The sequence below is a fragment of the Tachypleus tridentatus genome, chromosome 7 (genome assembly GCF_004210375.1).
Source record: "Tachypleus tridentatus isolate NWPU-2018 chromosome 7, ASM421037v1, whole genome shotgun sequence".
In the NCBI taxonomy this organism is placed as follows: domain Eukaryota; kingdom Metazoa; phylum Arthropoda; class Merostomata; order Xiphosura; family Limulidae; genus Tachypleus; species Tachypleus tridentatus.
This window is the reverse complement of record NC_134831.1, coordinates 1,692,772-1,713,146: the sequence shown is the minus strand read 5'-3', so window position 1 is coordinate 1,713,146 and position 20,375 is coordinate 1,692,772. Positions and strand designations below refer to the sequence as shown.

General features: G+C 35.1%; 1 protein-coding gene across 1 annotated transcript in view; it reads right to left on the bottom strand.

Moving 5' to 3' along the window:
• Positions 1-18,604, bottom strand: part of LOC143254978 (meteorin-like protein) — a 30,875-nt gene extending 12,271 nt beyond the window's left edge. Inside the window, exons 1-2 of the mRNA XM_076509921.1 lie at positions 18,076-18,604; positions 1,421-1,806 (exon numbers count right to left, since the gene is read on the bottom strand). Coding sequence (XP_076366036.1) covers positions 1,421-1,806; positions 18,076-18,179 — 490 coding nt within the window. The 5' untranslated portion in view covers positions 18,180-18,604. The remainder of the gene's footprint in view (positions 1-1,420; positions 1,807-18,075) is intronic.
• Positions 18,605-20,375: the final 1,771 nt, after the last annotated feature.

The following is a 20,375-nucleotide window of genomic DNA, read 5'->3' as shown; positions in this document are numbered from 1 at the left end:
ATACTATAAGCAAAAAGGCTACACAAAACGGGCAGAGAATCACTCAGAAGTCGTAGTAAGCGGATTATCTTGAAACGTTTTGTCAAATGATACCAGCTGCTATATCCATAACAGTATAATCATATAATGCATTCTAACCAACGAAGGATTTCCTCGTTTAGACCTGTCGTGATGCATGGTGTATGTATCGGAAGTTTTATTGTGACGTCAAACACAGTGAATCGCGCGAGGATGCGGACAATAAACTAACTGAGCTACGGGTTCTTTAAGAAGGTGGTTCCTACCGTTAAACCTATATTGTTGCAATGTCCAGTGTCAACTGTTTATTAACCTCCACAATGGCTTCTTCTTCTCAGTTCGTTTCACAGTTACCTAGATCAATAACTTAAGCTGATTAGACTTACAGTTAACGTGTGCCTCCAAATGTAGGACTTGGAATGACCAATTTCATATACCAATAACCGTTAAATCTGTGGGATTCGGTATTCTTAAACCATTCGTACAAGTCTTAGTACGCGTTTACGCTCCTTAGAATAAGGTGATACGAGGTATAAAAGTGGGATTAAGACGTCTTTGGTTTACCATAATGGCTTGCATCTGTTACTTCAAGGTTCGTGTTTTTTTGTTGCTGTTCTTTTTTTTTTCAACTCTTAACTTACCTCACTATAATCCTAGTGTTGGAAAACCACCTTTAAGGAGATTTCAGAAGTTAAGTGTGACGTACGATTCGAGATTAAATAAATTATGTTGATGTTGCCCAAAATATGAGTGCAAATTGTGTTTATGAAACCCCCAAGCTCTCACTGATGTTAGAGTGTTCAAGTTCCCTTCCCCCAGTTTGATGAGGTAGTACCTGTCCAATCTTCAAATATGTCCTAATGATTAGGGCGTATTTTGTATGTATCAGTGACCTTTTGACCTTTAACCACTCGTTAAGTGGTTTTAAAAAGAGTTGGTTGATTTGTTATTAAATAAAATTCCATACTTCAAGTCTTAACATTACATGCTATACTCAGCTCAAATTACTGTGTAAAAGCCTGTTACATTTAATGTAAAAACTGGCAAAAAAAAGAGTGAACTTTATTTCCTATAAGTATGAGCGCGCGAGTATTTTTTAATAGCGAAGCCACATTGGGCTATCTGCTGTGTCCATTGAGGGGAATCAAACCCCTGATTCTAGCGTTCTAAATCTAAAGAATTTCCCCTATTCCAGCACTGAGTTGTAATTAGATTGCAAATTTAATTGCATTTTTCAATATCTGTATGTACATAAAATATATTCGAAGGCTGTAACCAGCAAAAATATGGGTTTAAAAAAATAATTTAATGAAAAATTTGCTTAACAATAAAAGAAATAAAACTTGTGGGAACTAGATTACCTGTAAATTTACGTTTAAGATTCATTTTTAATTTTACTTACCATCCAAGTCATCTAACAAAGCTGCGGTTGAAACAGCTTGAAGTTCGTAGGTGAACCTTGTTTCCTCTTTCTGCAAAGTGCTACTAACAGTTTCTGCCTCCACGTACAGCGCCACCTGCCCGTGGTGAGAGTTAAAACATCGTAACAGTTCCGGGTGTTTTCCGTCACGTTTGCTGAACAGTAAATGAAGTTTTCGATGTCCTTCTACATATATTTGAGCATCGTTGAATTTATTATTAACCCGCAAGCAACCACGGAACTCTCTTCCGGAAGTACCATGTCGTAGTACAACTCTCAAAGCCCCTCGTGGATATTTCCATTCAATACTACCTTGTGCACAACGTAAATAAATGGCTTGAATACATCGTTCCCCCTGGCTTAGTCCACTAAAAGATTAAAAAAAAAAATCTGATAAAGAAAAAAAAGAGAGATTCAGTTATTTCAAAATAACTTTAAATCTGCTGTAGGAACTGGTTTCACGTCACCGAATCCGTGACGAGACAGAAAAACAGATCAAAAGGCAAAGGAGCAGCGACACCTACAAGAATTTCTTAAACATAATAATAACGTCGAAAAACAAAAAAAACAACTTACATATATACTCGAAATAGAAGTTTATAAAAACCATAAAAATGATTATTTTCAATTTACACACAATAGTTCCATAAACATTATGTACAGTTACATATTACAATGTAGTTTATCTACACTGTTTTATCCTTTTTTTCATCCAACCTACAAAACTAAAAACTGGAAAAATAATGTACCATGATAATTCAAAGTGTTTCATGATTTTGTGACATATAGCCATGATACGATCAAATCTAACTTATTTCAACTTAATAATTAGTGCTAGTATAATTGCTATACCATTCGAAAGCACGTGTTTTCTTATAGCAAATCCACATCGGGCTATCTGTTTAGCCCACCGAGGGGAATCTAACCCCTGATTTTAGCGTTGTAAATCTGTAGACAGACCGCTGTACTAGCGAGGGGCCTTTCGAGAGCAACTGTAGCCTCGTTACCATACATCACAGTACACAGAATTTTTGATATTCATTTATTACTGATGACATAACACACATTTAAACATTCGTGATTACGGACAAGTTAAGTTGCAATGTGTTGAGAGCTCACGTGCTTAATGTCCGATTACAATGGATAAATTACACATTTCATAACACCGGTGCAGCACTTAGCTATTTGTGGCATTTCTGGTAATTTTTTAAAACACACTATACGTACATTATCTACCTATTATCATGCAACAATAAAAAAACTTAAAAGTACCCCCCAAGGAGATAGGTAGTAATGATGGACAGAAAGTAGGTTGCTAAAACAGACTATTAAAACAGAGATAATGAAAAACACACGTACGAGTTTAAGCCTAAGCAACATCAGTTTTTTTTTTTATTCTATCTATCCTTTTCATATTTTTGTGACCCGCTCCTCCAAGACAATATTAACATGTATGCTGTCTTATCAGTTCTCGCTCACCACCAACTATTCGCCAACCTCCCCTCACCCCTATCAAGGTCGTAGTATAACTTTCCAGTAACGTCATTTGGACATTCAAGACACAGACAGCCGGGCACTGGAAGCAAGATGAAACTTGACACCAAGTGGCACTTCTGACCGTTCTGTTTGAAAACTCCCTTTTCTTCGACATGAACCTCACGTGGACAGCGTTTCAAATGATTCACCAGAAGCCGAAATGACGCAGAACTTCGAACAAAGAAGGTTCTTGTATTGACGCTGAAACCTTTACTCAGACAGAACCCCGCGTTAACAGGCAAAAAATCCTAAAACGGTATCATACTCGTCGTTTTGTTACAATAGTTACGTTAGTTTTCATCAAAACATGAATCGTGGCTGCTTCTACTAATCTGTGTTAATTTTGAGCGTTTTTTGTTGTTGTTTTTTAATACAACGCCAGTCTTGTTATCAAATATGCATAACGAATGAAATACAGTTACACACAATGTGTGGATATGTCAACACAAACGAACACATTGTATAATAACCGGAGCTTTTCTCTACAATTCATCCAGTTCCAGAAGCTTCTATGATCGGTCTGAGTTTACGTTTTCTATCTAGCTTGTATTGCTTGTTCACACTGCAACGAAAAGTGTAATTACATGTGAATTCCTAATGTGCTATTTATTAGATTAAGGTCAATCAGAAACTGGGTCTTGTACTTCACATTAGTAAAATTAGGTTTACTACATTTAAGGCTTAATATACTAGAACGTAACCTTCTTTGAAACTGGATACTTTTCTTGTCTTATTTTTGTACGAGAAAACTCTTATGAGTGTGTTCCTAATAACTTTTAATCCACTCATGCGGGTTAACGTAAAGATAGAAAAATCATCTCAATAACAGCTGCAGCTGTAAATAGATCTGAAATCGGTCAAAAGATGGAGCTACGAGGGGAAAATTTTGTACTTGGTAAAAATGCTCGGAACCATTCTACGAATACGGTTAAAATCTAGTTACGTTTTGGGCATATGTATGTGTATTTTGAAAGGTAAGAATACAATTCGGAAACAAATTTCTGAATGTAGCAGATTTCTTATCTAAAAAGATCATCTCTTAAATTTATACACTAATTAATTATACATTATAAAAATAATTCAGTAATGAATGTTATAGTTTAGTACTCTATTCGCATTTCGCTGTTTTATTTCGTATCCCCTGAAAGATTTGTAAATTTTATATTTAAAAACAGCTGGTTGGGTTGAGAAATTTTTTTTTTATGTAGAGAAGTGAACAACATTTCGACCTTCTTCGGTTATCGTCAGGTTCACAAAGAAAGTAGTAACTGACCGATAGTTGACCACATATTTGAAGGGAATTGTGTAATTGAGTGTGGGAATGTAGAGGGCGTGCTTACTTAGATGTTTGATTATATTTATTAATATAGATATAAAGGTGTTCCTTTGTATTGGTTTATTTTGGGCTTGAGTTGTTGTAAAAGTAAGGCTTCTTTAATTTTGCGTTTTTTATGTTTGCTTCTTTATTTAGTATTTGAGTGTTTTCTATGGTTATGTTGTATTTATTTGATTTGCAGTGCTCGAAAATGTGTGAAGGCGACTTTTTGTGTTATTTGAATCTGGTTTCCATTTTTCTACTTGTTTCTCCAATATAGAAGTCGTGGCAATTATCACATTGTATTTTATAAATAATGTTGGTGTAGTGTTTGTCAGTGTAGTTTTTACACAGTATGGACCTCAGTTTTGTGGCTGGTTTTTGAATGAATTTGGTATTAACTGGAATGTCATTTTTTTTTTACTATTTTTTGCCAAATGTTGGTTATTTTTCTGTCCCAAGGAATGTGTAGGCCAGTATGGGTGATTTTTTGGTGGATTTCTGTTTTAAGTTGTGTATCGGTTCTTGTAATTTTGAGGTTAAGAAATGATATTTGATTAACTTCACATGTGAACAGGAAGAAAATAATGTTGGGATGTATAGATTTAATATGATTGAAAAAATTAAGTGTGTGTTCTGTAGATGTGAATCCCGCAATCGTGTCGTCTACATATCTGTACCAGTATAGTGGTGGATGCAATGCTGTGCTAATTGCTTGTGTTTCAACTTGTGTCATAAAAATATTGGCTAGAACTGGCGATACTGGGTTGCACATACTTAAGCCATTTGATTGTAAATAGTTGTGATTGTTGAACATTAAATTTGTCTTCATCGTGATTAATTCTATAAGGGTTGCTAATTGGTTACTGGGAATGTCAACTGCTGGGTTAGGGTCTCGGATATACAGTTCTAAGGCTATCTTGCAGGCTTCAGTGGTTGGAACTTCTGTAAAGAGGGATATAACATCGAAACTGGCCATTAAGGCTTTATGATTAAGTTAATTAAGATTAGACTTGAAATTAAAAGAGTATTTGATGAATGACCTGGCTGATGTTACATATTTGGAGAATGCCCATGCTATATATTTACCAAGGTTGTAATTAAACAATTCATATGTGGACATTATTGGTCGTAATGGACAATGGTTTACGAGGTTTGGGGGATGCCTTATATTTGTGGTGTGCGTGAGTCGGTTTTACGTAGGTAGGAATAAAGTGTTTGTGAAATTGTGTTGGCTTTTTTCATTTGTAGTAGTAATTTGTTTAGTTGCGTCTCGTGCGTCTTTGTTAGATTTGTGTGTATTGGTTTAAATTTGTTAGTGTCTGATAGAATGTTCTTCATTTTTTGGATGTATTCATTCGTGTTCATTATTACTATAGCGTTTCCTTTATCTGCTTTTATAATTTATGTTTTTGTCTTGTTTTAGGTTTTTAACGGAATTAATGCCTCTTTTTGTAAGATTATTTTTTAGGTTTCTATTTTGTGAAATTATGTTGATGGTTTTGTGAGAAAATTCGTTGAGTACAGATATGTAGACGACACGATTGCGGGATTCACATCTACAGAACACATACTTAATTTTTTCAATCACATTAACTCTATACATCCCAACATTAACTTCACATGTTAACAGGAAGAAAGCAATCAAATATCATTTCTTAACCTCAAAATTACAAGAACCAATCAATACACAATTTAAAACAGAAATCCACCGAAAAATCACCCATACTGAACTATACATTCCTTGGGACTCAGCACATGAAACAGAACAAAAACTCAACATACTAAGAAACCAAATAAACACAGCCATAAAACTATGCTCACCCGATAAAATTAACGATGAATTAGATAAAATAAAACAATACTTCATCAACATCAATAAGTTTCCTCCACAAACCGTAGAAAACATTATACACACACACACCTGGACAAAAAGCAAAATCAACTAAACACAAGTAAATATACCCCAGGATTTAAAAAATCACAAAACCATATACTGCTGCATACCATATATTCCCGACATCAACAGAAAAATAACAAACATTTGGCAAAAACTAGTAACAAAATATAACATTCCAGTTAATACCAAATTTATTCAAAAACCAAGCACAAAACTAAGATCTATAGTATGTAAAAACTACACTGACAAACACCACACCAACATTATTTATAAAATACAATGTTATAACTGCCACAACTTCTATATTGGAGAAACAAGTAGAAAAATGGAAACCAGATTCAAAGAAGGTAAAAAGTCACCACACGTTTTCGAACAGTGCAAGTCATATAAACACAACGTAACCATAGAAAACACCCAAATACTAAATAAAGAAACAAACATAAACAAACGCAAAATTAAATAATCCTTACTTATACAGCAACTCAAGCCCAAAATAAACCAATACAAACAAACACCTTTATACCTATATTAATAAATATAATTTTACATCTAAGCACGCCCTCTACATTCCCACACTCAATTACACAACTCCCTTGAAACATGTGGTCAGCCACCGGTCAGTTACCTCTTTCTTTCTTTGTGAACCTGACGATGATCGAAGAAGGTGGAAACGTTGTTCGCTCCTCTACATTAAAAAAAAAAAAAAAAAATTCTCAACCCATACCAGCCGTTTTTAAATATATATTTCTCTACAAGTGGGTTTTCTCGTCATCACGGATTTATAAATTTTAAAGCTAACTAGTTAGCGTCAAAGTTAACAGATTCAAATATAAACTATCATTATAAAAACAAAAAGTATTAGATATTATAATACATTAGCTTTACGTTAGCTTGAAAGCAACCCATACAGGTCTCCCAAAAACACAGAGGCGGCATTATGTTTATGGCACACAAATCGGAGCCCTGCGGGAGCAGACAATTGTGGTAGGTCTAACGCTGAAGGTGCCATCCTTTTGTTTATAGTGGTTGGACTCGTATCACGACTTACTCTTGAGTGGCGCCTTCAGGGCTCCACCTGTAAATCGATTTATTTGTCAAAGTAATTCAATTGCAGCTATTCAGCTTTATACCACCAATAAAGTCATTACCCAACGTCCGCAAGTTCTCCACTAGTAAAAGGCGTTCGAAAAAAATATTGTCACAGCACTACACGGTTTTTTCCAGTGTTCTATTACCGACGAAATTACAGCTACAATAAAGGCGCTAAATAATTTCTTGTCAGATACCTCCAAACTATGCAGACCATTATCTCACGCAACCTCGAAGATAACCTAGAAATATCGCATTCCTAATAAAAATTAATACTATAGAACAATAACAAATTGTTATTTTTATTCACTGATGAAAATTGTTTAAAATAACTTAACTCATTGGGGAAAAAAACAAATTTAGCTTCTCAATCCCGAGCGGTCATAGCGTGCATCCAACCAAGAACCTTTATTTACTCATTGGATGAAGATACCCATACCCGTCCGATAACATTGTTACTTTATCTGCAAACTAATCCAGACTATGCTATTATCCATCTTTTATAAATTTATAAAAAGTTAATAAGGTATGGTAGTAACTATTAGAACATGATGAAAAAAATTCTAGGCTTAAAAAAAACTGAGTATGATTATACATCAATCTCAACCTTTTTATAATAAAATAATGTCAACATCTCTGCCTCTCTCACTAGTAAAGTACTGGTCTGTTTATATACTAAACAAAAGTAGGCACTTTTTCTCTGACAGTTGTTTTCGTGTAAAAATAATCAAGTGAGAATAAATAATTAATCATCAAGGAAAACAATCTTCCCTTAACCCGCTCGTGGATAAGAGGTGATGTGCGGCTAAACAGTAAAGGTTTGTAATTTATGGAGCTGGTTAAATTGTGAATAATTTGAAAAAAGCTCGAAACTTGGTAAGATTAATAAATGGATAGGAGATGAAAAATAGCAAATAAACGGTCGATCCTTTAGGTCAGCGGAGATATATAAACCCTATTCCAACTATCCGAGGGTTCAGATCCCTGTCACACAGGTCAGCGGAGATATATAAACCCTATTCCAACTATCCGAGGGTTCAGATCCCTGTCACACAGGTCAGCGGAGATCTATAAACCCTATGCCAACTATCCGAGAGTTCAGATCCCTGTCACACAAAATATGCTCACCCTTTCAGCCGTGGGGGCGTTACGAAGTTACAATCAATCCTACTATTCGTTGGTAAAAGAGTAGCCAAAGAGTCGGCGGTGGGTGGTAATGACTAGCTGCCTTCCCTCTGGTCTTACTCTGCTAAATTAGGGGAAGCTAGCCCTTGTGTAACTTTGCGCGAAATTCAAAACAAACCTATGTCAACTTGCTTGAACAGTACACATACTATTTAAATCGGAATAATAAAAGCCACCTTTTTTCGACAAGCTTTTAAGTTAACGGCTTCGATACACCAGCGCCACCATTTCCTTCCTTTTATGACACAAGTAATCTCACTAACTATAATACAGGTCGTAAAGTTGATGGGTTAGCTGATGGGAAACATAACTATGGGCCAACAAACTGCTTCCTAATTGCTTAGTTTTCTTCATGTCCAAAACACGTAAAGAGCAGAAAGTTAATGCTATAAGCTGTTCCAAACAGTAACAAGTACGAAACTATAATATTATACTACTTTATTATACATAAAATAATAAATTGTTCACATTTATTAGAAACGGAAGTTTAAAAATGATTCTTTAATTACAAAATGAAACAAAAGCTGGTGTTTTACAGTTTCATTTATATAAAAAACACGTATACACAACAATATCCAACAAAACGCACTCGCGGTTCACTGAAAATTGCAAAAATAATTATAACTGTTTTTCCAGTCTTCCATGAAAATTTGTTTTTGAATTTCGCGCAAAGGTACACGAAGGCTAGATAGAACAACTATATGTTGAGGCCTAGCTTTATTATAATGATTAAGATTTCTGTTCTTAAATAACCATTAAGTAGTTATTGTATACAACCTCCTTCACCCATAACAGTATTCAGTTTGTTCATCAGTGTTGAATAAAAACAAATACAATTGTTATTATTATTATTATTATTTCCTCAAAATGCGACATCACTGGCAAGAGTGAATACTGTTGGAAAGCACTGTGCATTGTTTGTTGTCACGTGAATGAGCACGTGACTAATAACAAAGATTTAGCTAGTGGGAAAACCCTGACATGAGCCCACTTGTAAACAAGTCTATAAAGAATCAAGTTGTTTATGGAATAACTAACGGTCCATCACGAAACTTCAACTGTGATATACATCTAAATGTAAATTTACAAGCCTGGCATACAAAACAACCTATAAACCTGTATTATCTCCGGTAAACTGTGCATTTATATTTCTATATTCCAGAAATTCTACATATTACGTATTGTGTCCAAGTAGACTGTACAACTTCCTGTTACACATAGGATCCATAAAATTCTTATAGATACTGATAACAATTAAGCAAAATATAATGAAATAAAAAGGTTTCAAAACATCTTTATCTAACATCTAAAAACCATCGTAGCTTTTAAACAAATACCTACAAATTCAGGAAAACATAGCAGCATTTCCCCCTGCTAGACACGTGCTCAACCTCCCTAAAGTGCTTTTCAAAGGGAACGCACTTTAAGTACCAAGAAATTTTGTAGTCTACTCCTATTAGGTCCTGTTGCATTAAAACTGATACCATCTGGTTATTACAACACACAAAGACGTTTTATACGACATAGCCCGATGAAGAATCAAAGAAGCTTTGGACATAGCACTCACAATGGCTACAGCGCCCTAAATACCATAACGGGGTGGCCAGTGGTCGAAAGGCTACAGACACCACATCATAACGCTGTAATTATAACCTTCGTAACCCCTAATCACGAATTTCCGTGGCCTTACCTGCCAATACAGGGTGGGTTGCTTCGTTCGCGGGAGTTTTACAAAGATCACAAAAGATTAGAAACTTTCCGCGTTTATCTCCGACAAGACGGCCCCTATTGCAGAGATTATAAAAACGAACCCCACCCCTGTGCATGCTTACGTGCAAGTTTAACGTAGTATATAACGAACGTGGAAACAGGTTCTTTCACATCTAGGACAGATCATCGAATGCGGTATTGTAAGATAACAAGCCAATATCACAATGACATTTAGGAGGTAAGGGATATAGTTTTTTTACGATGTAAATTTCATAATACATTGACAAAGTGAACGTTTTCCAGTAGTTTTATTCAGTTTACAGACATTAATACTAAACCGATCCAACCTCAAACGTCTCGTTTCTCAAGTTTTGTTTTAAACCGGGTCCTCTTGCTGTTGTTAATATTAACTCGTTTGAAAGACAACAACCGGTTTAGGGTCTACAGCAAATGCAGAAGAAAGACATTATCAAGGTAAAGTGAACAAATGAACCCGAAGAGTACCTAAGATTTCTTACGTCATTACTGTTGCATCAGGCCGACTGTAGGTATATTTTCCCCTTTTATTTTTAGATAACAGGCATGTCTTAAAATGGTACAAATATTAAAACAGATTTTTTTTTACATTAATGGATAATCTTAAAAATATACACGATCCGTGTACTTGTAAGGAATGTATAACTTAAAGGTTAAAAAAAAAGAAGTCAAAAATGTGTTACAAGACAATAAGTAAAAAAGAAACCAGTTGGAAATCGTAAACAGTAGGACATGTAATTTTACATCTCTGATGTGGGAGGTCCGAAAAGGCTACAAGGTATACATGTAACATCTGAAAGACTCGGATAAAACACACCTAAAAGTTAGCAGGGCAAATAAGACAGGGAAAGGGGGTCAGGAAAGGAAGAGGGAAAGACACAGAATGGAGACAGCGGGAGACCACCAAAAGGTAAACTGCCCTGCCCTACACCTGGGGCTTCAAATAATGGAGGATGCACGTGCAGAGATTGGTAGGGTTTCGTTTTGGTAGAGCCTGTTGTCTTACAAGGACACTAGATTACATTTAAGGTTTTCCTCAAACCTCAAGAGAAAAGAACTAGAAGAGGGTAGGTTAAGACAAGAAATATTTATAATTCTCTTTTTAAAAAATCCCTTTTGGAGTTGCTTCAGAAGCCACGGGATAAAACCAGCAACTTTCGATTACCGATTAAGCTCGAAATAAACAAAAAAACTTCCCTGTCTCAAATTCGTTGGGCTTTTGACAACGTTACATTTAAAAAAGTTCCAATCATAATTTGAATCCTGGGCAAAAGTCAGTTATGTGGAAACATTAATGGAAAACTATGAGTAAAGAAAAACACTAAACATAACTAACATATACATAAAATTAAAACAACAAAACCTGTTGCACCTGGAAGAAAATTGTTTTAGAATCTAGTATCTGATGTATATGAACAGACGACAATTCTAATTAGGGCTCATTATTATCATTATGAAATTTACATCAGTGTTCAAATCTAAAATATTTTATTCAACACTCAAATCCCCCAAAACTATTGTATATTAACATATTGGGGACATCTCCGTAATTGAATACAGATATACCTTCTGTAAAACTTGTAGCCTACGGTGACTGAATAACCGATTAAAACCTGTCCCAAAGCTTAATAATAGTGTCGAAACTACAACATTAGTGACTCGATTCTCAAAGAAAAATCTAACCGAAACTTGTATGCATATAGAGTATATACATGTGACAATTTTGAAAACCTGTTCAGTTCCTACGCATTATAGTCGAAATGTAATTCGGAGATTAGCTGTAAACAACTGTCTCTGCACATGCTGGCGAGATTCCCAGTCTTCCCTCCACTACCAAGTTTTAAATTTTTTTAAACCTGACAGGATATTTGAGTTTTCCAGTTAAATCATTACATAACACAGGCTCTGAGCAGGGACATGACAATAATACGACATAACGTAAGTCTTCGATATTTTGTTGTTGTTTTACATGAAACATTTTAAAACATTTCATAACATACATCTGAGCTTAAAGTTTAATGTCTCTGACATGAAGTCATGTCATCACTGGTAACATATTTTATTTTTATTATTGACTATTTAACAAACAAACCGAATTCATATCCGTCTGTTTATCAACTCACCCCGTTTTATCCATTCATTCTTCGAAAAATCAAAACAACAGCTGCCGTTTTCCTCCTTTAGAACACCTTGCATTAATTACCGTCTACTGAAATGGACGACTTTGGTCGTGGTGTTAAAATTAATCAACCCTAAATAATCGGTAGCAAATATACAACAACACTAGAAACAGCTATGAAAAGTTGTAGTAGACACATTATACAACCCGGTCGGTCGTTAGTTATAGTAGACACATTATACAACCCGGTCGGTCGTTAGTTGTAGTAGACACATTATACAACCCGGTCGGTCGTTAGTTGTAGTAGACACATTATACAACCCGGTCGGTCGTTAGTTGTAGTAGACACATTATACAACCCGGTCGGTCGTTAGTTGTAGTAGACACATTATACAACCCGGTCGGTCGTTAGTTGTAGTAGACACATTATACAACCCGGTCGGTCGTTAGTTGTAGTAGACACATTATACAACCCGGTCGGTCGTTAGTTGTAGTAGACACATTATACAACCGGTCGGTCGTTAGTTGTAGTAGACACATTATACAACCCGGTCGGTCGTTAGTTGTAGTAGACACATTATACAACCCGGTCGGTCGTTAGTTGTAGTAGACACATTATACAACCCGGTCGGTCGTTAGTTGTAGTAGACACATTATACAACCCGGTCGGTCGTTAGTTGTAGTAGACACATCATACGATCCGGTCGGTCGTTAGTTATAGTAGACACATCATACGATCCGGTCGGTCGTTAGTTATAGTAGACACATCATACGATCCGGTCGGTCGTTAGTTATAGTAGACACATCATACGATCCGGTCGGTCGTTAGTTATAGTAGACACATCATACGATCCGGTCGTTAGTTTTGCCTTCTGTAGGTTTTTTAACAGCTCAACATTCATATAGCAGTTTTGTGTGTGTAATGTACACATTATTTGTAATTTCTTTAAACTGTTAATTCACAGATCCACACTTACTCATCTATATACACAAAAGCGAAATTGTTTGTCCGTGCGCTAACTCCTCGCACACTATTTAACCAGTCACCACCAACCATACTGGCAACTAAAATGAATAGCGAAAATTCCATCAAGTTTATCACAAAAAAACTATTTTTTCGCTTTTAATTCAGTTTTTGTCTTCGTGTTACGAATAATCAGTCCTATACACCGTCGCTGAACGACAAAACCATCACGATATTTGTCAGACCAACAATGTTACGCGTTGAACGAGTTATGTCCATGTTAGTTTCGCTTCGAGCTTACTTACTGATAGTGTTTTATTACAGTTTACAGCTTTCACAGTAAGATTAAGTAAAATAATGATTGAACCAGTGACTACAACGTACCTGTTTTAAAAAGTAATCTCACCATAAAAGCTGTAAACCGTAATAAAAGACGTACACGTCAATTTATGGCTCATTTTCAGTTTATTTTTACTAACTTCGGTGATATACAAGCAGACAGTTTAATTCTTCTTATAAGTTAGTGTTGAAAACTTTCCAATCAATCAACAATACTTTTGCATTACTAAATGTGGTAACTTTGTTACAAATACAGAGTTAAAGGAAAAGGCGCTCCCTAATGTGAGAAGTATTAATAATTATGTAAATAAATAATTCTCAAGACGAATCTGTTCATGGTATAGATTATCAGATTTCTGCAAAAGGTTCCCAGTCAGAAATTCAGCAACAGCTCAACTGTCAGTGTTCCAGTTATAGTTCATAGTGTAAATTGCCAAACTCAATTTCTAAATTATCTTGAACGACCAGATATGTCAGAACACACGATCTGAAATGAAAGGTTTGTTCACCATTACTGTCGTTAATAAATTGTTTCCTCATATATCATGTAATGCCACAAGCTTAGTTGTTCACTTTACTGTCACCTATCTGTTGACGTAAAAATGAATCTCAGAACGGCTGCTATGCGTATTCACATTTCTATTGATAAACTTTATCAATAAAAGTATTACTACCCATAGCAGCCGTTCTGAGATTCATTTGTATTTCAAGTGAGTTTCTCATCATCAAGAAAAATATATTTTGAAGTTACAATTACAATAATTCCCTTGTTACCAAGTTATTAGCCCTTGCATCCAATTCACAGTTAAAACTGTTTTGTAATCAATGTCAATTAATACAATACAACGTCAAAGTTAAAAGTTGCTGGATTGTTTCTAAAGCAGCCTTGATCAATTCAGTGTAGGATGTTCAATGATTGCATGTCATCAAAACCTGTTTTATGTTATCAGAAGAAATAACGATTATTATAGTATCTCAAGATTTAATGTAGATGGCGTAATTTTCGTTTTCAAAATTAAATATTTAGATAAAAATTAAGTTGTTTAAATAAATGGTCTTAAATGTAATTTCATTGTTCATAATTCAGACAGTGTTACAACAAAAGTTCATTGTCATGTTCTTTAAATTGATACTTCCTGGCAATTTGAGTAACAACACCTGAAATGCCATGAAAACTTGAAACTCTTATTTCCTTTGTACTACACACGTTAAACATATATTCAGTTGAAATAAACACGTCCTGTTAGGACGTACAAGCAAACCTCGACTACAGGACTTTTGTTTGCCACACACTTTTCTCTGAAAACGTCCAGAGGACCGTAAAATACAACAAATCTGATACTAATTGGTGAAATGAGTAACAATGGTTAAAACTTTAGTTTGTTTTCCCTTTCTTAAAAAAAAAAAAATATTTTGACTTGATGTAAAATACTGACGCATCCAATTTTCTGTAGGTTTAAAAGAACAATGTTAGGCCTAAAATAGTTGCATTTACGTCAACGAACAATCCAATAACCTGTGCAGTCTCGAAACAATGTTATCAAACGACAAAGCGATCCTACAACATCCGATTCGAGTACGACAAATACAGCAACAGTTTGGCGTGCGTTACTGACATCCCGATACAACCAATCATTTGTAAAGCACGTGACAGTCCGGAATTTGCAGTGTTTGAAAGACACGCGTGTAACTTAATATTTTGGTTTCACATCTTTTTGCTCTGTCATGTAAAATACACACAAAGAATACGAAAGGAAGAGTAATTAACAATATAAATGGTTTACAGTATACAGACATGATGTTATCATAATTACAGAAACATGCACGTGACAGGTATTGTGACTTGTATGTTACATATGCATTCTGTGCATGTGTAATTGCAAAAAGAAAAAAGAAATTACACACACACACTTTCCAGCTATGGTTGTAATTACGTTAAAAATAATAACCTTGTTCCTGTGAATCATTCTATGCCCCTTCCTATAATCGTCTTGTAAAGCTACAACACAAATGTGCAATAGAAACAAACGATATAAAATACACTTAATTCTTTATGACGTTGATGTCCATTACTACAGTAAATAATTTTGTACGCTAAACCTTAATGAAGTTGCACCGCTACATGACGGCTATTTAAGTCATACTACAGTAAAGGTTAACTGAAAAGTATATTATTTATTTCAACTAAAACCTTAATTCATTCTCATCAGTGCAAGTTGGATTTTTCTGTACTTCTGACAAAAATTTGGAGTGATAGACGTGTCAGGATTACACACAAAAATTATCTGTATAGCCCATCAGAAATGACGTAGAAAGTACTTTCTTCCCCACCCCACAGTATACCCTCACCTCTCACTTCATGGTTAATTGAAATAAATAAATTTTGCAAAGTCAAGCTTGACGAACAAAAGACCCAGAAAAGTGTACTCAAGGCAGTCATACGTTGGTAAATTCTTTACTAAGCCAACAAAAATTAAGACCATTCATGAAACAAGTTTGTGACGTATTCATGGAATAATTATCGTTAAAAATCAATTAGATTAACAATATTAATGTATTGACAGCCAGTGCATTTTGGTAACACTACATCCCAAACAATGGCTTATGTCATGTCGCTTGGCAAAGGTATAACCTAATATTGTTGATGGTCTACGTTCTTAAAGTATACAACAAAGTATAAGGACAACAAAACATGAAACTTTCGGTACTTTCTCAATTTAGTCTCCGTTGATAAAAAAGCTTTATTCTACTAAAAACGTTGGTGATATAACAAAAAATAGCTCAATTCAGAAACGATTTAAACTTAAATCGATATTTTTATTTTTATAAAAGAATTCATGAACATGGCTCTAGGCTAAGTGACCCCTACACGTCTTTAGACTTGTTATACGAACACTAACTACTACACTTAAACAGGCCATATTTACATTAGAATAACTAAAACCACCATAACATCACTCCCAAGCACATTTAGCCAGACTTACAAGCAGTTATGTGTAAAACGAGCAATTTGTAATTGGTAAAATAAAATGGTACTCAGAGAAGAGATTTACAGCAGACAGCGCGCTTATCCTGTAATTCTAGAAACCAAATTCTCTCTTCAAATTTCTGTGAATTTTAATATATATTTACACGTCCGCTTATTCTACGATTGACGTAGAATATGTTTCTTAAAATAACTAGTCGTGTGCAGTTTAAACTAAAGGTATGCAAGAAGCGCGAAAACCTTACGCTTTTAAAAACATGTACTCTCCTCGTATACATGCGTAAAGAAAATTCAAAATTTCTCTTTCTTCCTAATGTAACATGACAATCATTTAAGCTTCTTCTATGTTATCTTACGAATTAAGTTTTACATTTGTTTCTTTACTTTTATGTGTATTTCGTCTAAAAAAATGCAAAAAAAACAAAGTACATATGTTTTATTTTTCACAAATAACTGTGGTATTGAAGTAGCAAGGTTAAGTAATTTAAATTACGTTCTTACAAAGAATTTTTATTAAATAATCAGTAATATTTAACGTTGTTATAAACTGAAATAGTTAACAAGTGTAACTTCACGAGTACATTCAGTGTTGCGGTGTACAACGAAAGAATTATGGATTTCCTTCCCAGCTTCACTTACTAAATGTGACACTTTGTTTACTATATTGACGTTTTCGAGCTTGGACTTAAGGTCAGCGTCAACGTAGATGATCGACGTAAATAAGACACTAAACTTGGCATAATTTTCTTACTTCAACGTCACCCAATACCACAAGAGAAGTTTCAAATCAAATACGTTCTGAAAACAAACAAAACTCGTCTAACATGGCTTGCGCCCACATCTCAGCCAGACGGTTTAGTAACACTGGAATCGTCGCATTTTGCCCCGATTCTATTAAAACCGCCCCGGATTCTCTGTACTTCAATGAGAGTTTGATAAGTCTAGTTTTTCATTGCACGAGACTCCAAATTTTACTTCGAAAATAACTGATAAAAGAATAGATTACTAGCTTTCCCTTTCTTCTACGTTTTATTAACCTAATATATAAAAGAATACATTTATACACAGCCATGAATTACTGTTTACCGAACAGTCACCACTGCAGTCCAAAAGAACTGTGATACATATATTAGGCCTAATCACAAATTCTTCTTGCAAAAAAAACCAACAAACATTCAGATTTCGTGTAAACTAGTTGTACTCCATAGACCGATATACAGAAATTTAGTAATTTTAGTACTAAGTGTCATTAAATTTACTATGTTTAAATAGCGTACAATACTTTGAAATTTATTATTACTACTGACTATTAATACTAGTCGATCTATTATTATTTTGACAAATCTGTAACTGCCACTACAATGGTATTAATATAACATAATAGGTTTTACTCTAACACTAAAAGTAAGAACGATTAGTTATAAAAGTTAATGCTGTTTTCTGAAAATATTAATTTACCTTCCAATCCAATCACATTCGTCAGTCGCCCCACAAACGCACGCACAAAATACACTGAAAGCAATCACCCTCAGAAAAAGATTCCAGAGTCTGAGACAAGCCATCGGAAACGTCACTTGGGTTTAATAAAACGCCTGCATCCTGGCGCAGAAGAGTATCTGGTCTGGTATCTATTAGTATCGGTACTACCACCGTATAACGTCGATGCAGAATATTTCTTGACCGAATCAAAGTCCGCTGAAAACTGAGATAGCCCTTTCTTTAAGTAACCGACATCCCCCAGTAACTAGCCAAAGTTCAACACTACAACTACAAATTGTCGATTACGATTTTTCCCAAACTTTTACTTAGTTTATCAGGAAAAAGATTTAGATGTCCATCTTGGGTAGCGAGATTATAATCTGATAAGATTCGCTATACGAACTTTCTTTGGTACCACCAGTTGCTCACATTCAGCGTTAAATACACCAAACCTACGATCCACTCTCTCTCACTGGCTATAAACGTGATCTCTTGCTTGTACAGCAAGTGCCTGGATGGCCAAGTCCACTGTAAAGTCGAAAGGGGAAAGGAGCTTCGCTATAGGAGGCGTGGGAAAATCGTGCAGTGTGGTTCTAAGCGACACGTGCCAGAGGGTCGGCCGCGTGCTGATAGCATAAATAACGAAGACATGACCGCGGTAGTTTTTGTGCTACGAACATGGTTCAACCCCACCATGAAGACAAGGCCAGTTTAGCCTATTTTTGCGTTATCGTGATCGAAAAACCCACAGAGACCGATTTCACGAACACTGAAAAAAACTTTATAATTCGTTTCTTTGTGATTAAAATAAACACACTGAAAGCATCTTCCTTAGAATCTACTGAATAAGCGAACTTAAATTTATTCATGAAAACTTATGTCCAGATTTATTAAGTATATGTGTTTTCTTATAGCAAAGCCACATCGGGCTATCTCCTGAGTCCACCGAGGAGAATCGAACCCTTGATTTCAGCGTTGCAAATCCGTAGACTTACCGCTTTATTAATATGGGACAATATTTAGTATATATGTGTTTTTCTTATAGAAAAACCACATTGGACTATTTGATGTATCCACCGAGGGGAATTAAACCTCCGAATTTAGCGTTATAAATCCGCAGACTTACGGCTGTCCCAGCAGAGGACCCAGATTGTAATTAAAAAAAAACTAACAACAATGATTCCATAAGTCCAAACAGCCTATTACAAAATACTGAATGATGCTTATAAAACATGTTTCTGACATGTTTGTTGCTACGTTTGTGGTCTGAAGAATTTGAAACGTTTTAATATAATGCATATCTAGTTTAATTTTAACTTCTTAAGTTTTTAACCTGTTATTAGATATGTTATGTAATTATAAAAAATTGACATATTTAAAATTAGTAAATCCAAAAGACAACAAAGTGATTGCCCTAGTAAACAAAATTTTGTCAGAGACACATTGAAAATCATAAATATTTTCCAGGAAAGTTTGATCGTGATACAGGGCCTCTAATAAGTATTAAGTATTATACAGCATTCCAAAATCGCTTTTCTCGGAAATTAGTAATGCTTTTGTTCCACTTTTCTTCAACAATAAAGAATTCGTTGTTATAATTTCGTTGTATAGGTCGCTGGTTAGGCCGCATTTGAAGTATTGTATTTGGTTTTGGGCTCCTTACCTTGGGTTGGTTTGTTTTTAATTTCGCGTAAAGCTACACGAGGGTTACCTACGCTAGCCGTCCCTAATTTTGCAGTGTAAGACTAAAGGAAAAGCGGCTAGTCATCATCACCCGCCGCCAACTCTTGGGCTACTCTTTTACCAACGAATAGTGGGATTGACTGTCACCTTATAACGCCCCCACGGCTGAAAGGGCGAGCATGTTTGGTGTGACGGGGATTCGAACCCACGACTTTCGGATTAAGAGTCAAGTGTCTTAACCGCCTGACCATGCCGGGCCCCAACCATATGTAAACCTATAATAGCAGACAGAACAACTAGCTTTATTATAATGATTTCAAGATTTCCGTTCTGGAAGAAGCATTACGTTGTTGTTATATATAATACATATTAGGAGAGTGTAAAGACAATTCTGTACTTTAAAGTATTGTGTTTTAAATACTACTAGTATTAATTAACCAAAAACACACTGAGAATCAGAAAGTTTGATTTATGAAAGTTATCCATAGTACAGTACGTTAAAAAGACACATTATTCTGAAATACAAGACACTGTATTCGGTACGCTTTCCATGCTCTCAATCAACAAATTAAATTAATCCTCTAACAAAGTTACAG